At 51.9% G+C, this 5240-nt stretch overlaps 1 protein-coding gene across 1 annotated transcript in view; it reads left to right on the top strand.

The window, feature by feature from the left end:
- Nucleotides 1-70: 70 nt before the first annotated feature.
- ATG9A (autophagy related 9A) overlaps nucleotides 71-5240 on the top strand; it is a gene marked incomplete at its 3' end in the record, with an annotated part of 7543 nt that continues 2373 nt past the window's right edge. The window contains exons 1-7 of the mRNA XM_009084553.1: nucleotides 71-106; nucleotides 1429-1493; nucleotides 1780-1941; nucleotides 2045-2186; nucleotides 3158-3906; nucleotides 4244-4397; nucleotides 4624-4803. Of these exons, the coding sequence (XP_009082801.1) occupies nucleotides 1465-1493; nucleotides 1780-1941; nucleotides 2045-2186; nucleotides 3158-3906; nucleotides 4244-4397; nucleotides 4624-4803 (1416 nt within the window). The remainder of the gene's footprint in view (nucleotides 107-1428; nucleotides 1494-1779; nucleotides 1942-2044; nucleotides 2187-3157; nucleotides 3907-4243; nucleotides 4398-4623; nucleotides 4804-5240) is intronic.

Raw genomic sequence — 5240 nt, 5'->3', positions numbered from 1 at the left:
GTGGTTGTCACAACAGGTGGGTGTGCTGTAGGGACCCTTACCTGTGTTGCTTCTTCCTTCAGCTCCGTGGCATCACATCGAGAACCTAGACCTCTTCTTCTCTCGAATATCCTTTCGCAGGGTGGGGGTCAGGCGGGGTACAGCCCACTGCCTCCCGAGCTCTCAGTGTGGAGGAAACATAGGTTTTGGTGCACCTTGGAGCTTGGGCAGTGTCAGCCCTTTCCTGTAGGACACTGTACAGCTCCAGAGGGGCTGGCAGAACCCCCATGCCTTGGGATGCTGTCACCCGACACTCAGGGGACAGGCATGTTCTTCTAGGGACTCTTGGCACAGGGATAACAGTACTAAGTTGTAGTTAAAATTAATGCTTTATTTTCTTAACAGGATGTTATTATTAGCATAGCATTTATATTCTGAGTAGCACAGGATTTCTGTAAGCAGAATCAGTGTAGTATAATTTTATGGACAACTTAGCACAGAATTTTATAACACTGTTTAGCTTATGGTTTCTAATTGCCTGGACTCTCTGCAGATCAGGTCATACCTTAATGCGTGGTTTGTTGTAACAGTATAACAATCATAACATAGACTCAAAAGTCATAGAATACTAGTCACTCACTCAGTCCTCAGAGGAAGCAGATGATAATGGGGGTGTCCCTGGCTACTGGGTCACACTGTCCAGCAGCAGTTCCGATACAAGTTCTCACTTAGGACTTGTAACTCCTTGATTGTGTGGACAGTGCTCTGGGTACAGTTACACTTCCCTGTTCTCTGTTGGGGCCATCATCTCTGTTGGGTTGGCCAGGTGCCTGGGACCTTCAAGGACAGCATGGGAGAGAGTAGTTGGCCTGATGCCAAGGAATCTTGAGGCCGGTAGGGAGGGGAAGAAGAAATCAGTTTCGTTTGTCTACTTGGTTCACAGGACCTTCAGGGCCTGGTAATTGGGGAGAGGGTGACCTGCTAACAGGTGACCCTCTCAGTCACAGAGTATAGCCTTATGAAATGGTGTCAGCTGTGCTGACCACATTGCCAGGGTCAGGAGAAGAGGGTACACAAGTGCTAGGTGCCATTAAATGGATTTTTGCATGTGTGTATGTTGTCTTGTCCTTCCCTACCCACCCTTGTGCAGCCTGAGGGTAGGATGAATTCCTGCACTGCTGGGACAGACCTTGCTCTGGGTGTTGGGTGGGGGAAGAAAGAAGCATGGATGAAGCCAAGTACTTGTACCCTACCTATGCATTACCTGGGCAGAGCATGTTTCCCTGCAGTGGGGAACCAGCTTGCTGATGAGTATAGGTGCAAGGGATTTTCTGTTGGTGGTAAAGGTAGACTTATCTGGGGAGCTGTGGAATACCAGTGGGACAGAAGCCTCTCCATCCTTCTGCAGAGAGGAGTCTCCAGGCTGTTCTCCTTGACTGTAGCTTTCACGTCTATAACCTGCATCAGAAGAATGGCTTCACTTGCATGCTCATTGGAGAGATCTTCGAGCTCATGTAAGTGCGTGTTTCCCCTTCATTGTGGTTGTGACAGCTGCTGGGGAACAGCCACAGGAATTTGCTGAACTCTTCCAGATGGGTGGGCAGGAAGGCTCCTTTTGTATGTGTCCTGTCTTCCCTTCATTAGGGTTTCCTCACTTTGAGGAACCATTGCCTGTGAGCTTTCCTGCTGCCATGGCTCTGGGAATGCATCTCCATGACATGTTACCCTCCCTAGCTGCTTCACATTTTGAGGGGGAGCAGAAGGGTTATTCCTTCATGCCTGCATCTCTATTTTTCACAGGCAGTTCATCTTCGTGGTGGCATTCACCACCTTTCTTATCAGCTGTGTTGATTATGACATCCTCTTTGCCAACAAAGCATTAAATCACAGCCAGCATCCCAGTGAGCTCATTAAGGTGACTCTGCCAGATGCCTTCCTGCCTCCAAATGTCTGCAGTGCAAGGTAGGGACAGTGGAGAGCATGTTTGCCACTGCTTTTGTTTTCTCAAGTACTCAGGACACCTGTCTGGGCCTGTCTCCCACTACTTGCCTTTTCTTGCTTGCAGAATCCAGGCAAACAGCTTCCTCATCTGCATCCTGGTGATAGCTGGGGTTTTCTGGATCCACCGACTTGTCAAATTTATCTACAACATTTGCTGCTACTGGGAGATTCACTCTTTCTACATCAATGCCCTGAAAATCCCCATGGTAAGTAGCTGAGGCAAGGACAACGTGTGGGACCACTGAGGGTGATGGGAGGCATGTGCTAGGTGCTTAGAAGCAGCTTCCCTTCATGTCTCTCCAGAGACAGCTTCTCTATCAGACCTGTACAGAGCGCTCTTCTCTCTGCTCCATAACCACATAGTTTCCTTTCAGCCTCTTCCCCAACAGCCAGCTTATTCCATGTTAACCCCTCTCTGCCCAGCCTGCTGCTCTGCCTGCTGGCACATGCCTCTGCCATCTGCCACACAATATGTTTGTTCTTCAGTGATTGGCCTTTTCTGTGATGCCTTTCAACAGAGAAGGCATAAGTGAGGATATCCGTGTAGCTCCCTGAGTTGTGGACAGCCTCATCTTCGTTGTTTACTGGGAGCGGGGGGGCAGGAGGGAGGAACTGAGGCATGAAGCTACTTAGTTGGGTGAAGATCACACAGGAGACTGGTGTGTCAAAGATGGGGTTTGAGGCTTGCACAAACATCCTAGTCCAGAGTCTTTGCTCTGGTGGACAGCATGAAAAAGTGTGCACACAGGCTGTGAGGGGAGAAAGTGTCTTGAGAAAAGTAGGGTGAAAGTGAAGCCAAGAGGTTTGGTTTGTCCCCAGCTTTTCCACAGGCTTCCTCTGGGATGCTGCTTAATTCCCTTCCCCTGTTCATGTCTTCCCTGCTGATGCCAAATGGCAGCTCTTAGAGGACCCATGAGTGCCTGGTGCAGTGTTTGTACCTCTAAGGCAGCTGGTGCGTCAGTGGCTGGGAAACGGTCATCTGTGCTAATCTAAGGGTAAAGGGCACCAGGGCAAGGTGTGGAGTTTGCCCACTGCAGGCTGAAGCAGTGCAGGGAGGTGCCTCATGTCCTGGTGTTGCATGGGCTTTGTCAGCACTCTGAGGCATGTGCTGGGACCTGCTCCTTCAGTATGCTCAGCCTGACTACTATCTCTAATCTTGATGCTTTTCCCCTTCCAGTCCACCCTGCCCTACTATACCTGGCAGGAGGTGCAGGCCCGCATCGTGCAGATCCAGAAGGAGCACCAGATCTGCATCCACAAGAAGGAGCTGACAGAGCTGGACATCTATCACCGCATCCTCCGCTTCAAGAACTATATGGTGGCCATGGTGAACAAGTCGCTGCTGCCCATTCGCTTCCGCCTGCCCCTGCTGGGAGACACTGTCTTCTACACACGTGGGCTCAAGTACAACTTTGAGCTCATCTTCTTCTGGGGGCCTGGCTCCCTCTTCGAGAATGAGTGGAGCCTGAAGGCTGAGTACAAGCGGGCTGGGAACCGCCTGGAGCTGGCTGAGAAGCTCAGCACTCGCATCCTCTGGATTGGCATTGCTAACTTCCTCCTCTGCCCCCTCATCCTCATCTGGCAGATCCTCTACGCTTTCTTCAGCTACACAGAGATCCTGAAGCGGGAGCCGGGCAGCCTGGGTGCCCGATGCTGGTCTCTCTATGGGCGCTGTTACCTCCGTCACTTCAACGAGCTGGATCATGAACTGCACTCACGTCTCAGCAAGGGGTACAAGCCAGCTTCCAAGTACATGAACTGTTTTATCTCCCCACTTCTCACCATCGTGGCCAAGAACGTGGCTTTCTTTGCTGGCTCCATCCTGGCTGTGCTCATCGCTCTTACCATTTATGATGAGGATGTGCTGGCAGTCGAGCATGTCCTGACCACAGTCACCCTGCTCGGGGTGGGCATCACAGTGTGCAGGTGAGGTGGTTCTGTGCTGTCCCTGTGCTCCTGGCAGCACAGTGGGGAGCAGTGGGGCTGGCAATAATCCATGTAAACATGCTCTTTGCTTGCAAATGGATGTGAATGTGCCTCAGTGAGGGGCACAGCTGGGAAGAGCCAAAAGCAGGCAAGAGAAAGGGGGTGGTAGTGATCCTGGGTGCAATGGTTGTATGATTTGAGGGGCTGGGCTGGCAGGAAGGTTTGGCTTGGGCATGAAGGCTACAGGTGGAGCGGTGATACAGGCTGGTCACCCTGCTCTCCCAGGATGATATCTCCCAGGAACTGAGGCGTGATGCTGTGTTGTCATGTCCTGCAGGTCTTTCATCCCTGACCAGCACCTGGTGTTTTGTCCAGAGCAGCTGCTGCGAGTCATCTTGGCACACATACACTACATGCCTGACCACTGGCAGGGCAACGCCCACCGCTATGAGACCAGGGATGAGTTTGCACAGCTCTTCCAGTACAAAGCGGTGAGCTTGGCTTGCATGGGGCTGGGATGGGAACTCATCTCCATCCCTGCAGCAGGGAGAAGCTGCTGGAGAGCTGAGCAGCTCCTGTGCTGGCAGAGGAATATGACAGCATTCTCAGAGACACCCTGCCCCAGAAGATGGAGGGCCGGAATTGGGGGCTGGCTGTGGGATTGTGGGGTTTTTAACATCCTCAAGCTTGTGCTGAGCCCATCATCTGTGTGGTCAGGTCTTCATCCTGGAGGAGCTCCTGAGTCCCATCATTACCCCCCTGATCCTAATCATCTGCCTGCGGCCCAAGTCCTTGGACATCGTTGACTTCTTCCGCAACTTCACCGTGGAGGTGGTGGGTGTGGGCGACACCTGCTCCTTTGCCCAGATGGATGTGCGCCAGCATGGCCACCCGGCGGTAGGTCCCATGGGTGGTGGGAGAGCAGCCTGGGATGCCCACCAGCATGTCTGGTCCTTTAGAGCCATGAGAGGCCCTAACTCACTGCTTCTGGCAGGTGACAGCCTGGCCACTTGTTTCTCGATAGGGTGTCTGGGTTTGCTAATACAGATCACCAGCCCCAGAAAGCTCTTGTGGCCCAGCTGTGATTACTCACCAGATATTCGTGAACTAGGCTTAGTCATTTCTTTGATGTCATTGCCTGTCTTCACAACCAAGAGTCCTGGGTCCTCAGGAGAGAAGAATAGGAATATTTGGACATCTAGAAAGAATGACAACTGAGAACTGACATAAAGAAGCTGGGCTGCTTGCGCACAGGAGAGGGGCAGCCTCCAGGAAATGGGAAGCATTTTCCATTATGTAAAGTGTAGTATGGAGGGAAAAGGGATCCGTCTGTT

This window comes from Acanthisitta chloris, unplaced genomic scaffold (assembly GCF_000695815.1).
Source record: "Acanthisitta chloris isolate BGI_N310 unplaced genomic scaffold, ASM69581v1 scaffold30481, whole genome shotgun sequence".
In the NCBI taxonomy this organism is placed as follows: domain Eukaryota; kingdom Metazoa; phylum Chordata; class Aves; order Passeriformes; family Acanthisittidae; genus Acanthisitta; species Acanthisitta chloris.
The sequence above is the reverse complement of the archived record's forward strand: the minus strand, read 5'-3'. Positions and strand labels throughout refer to the sequence as shown.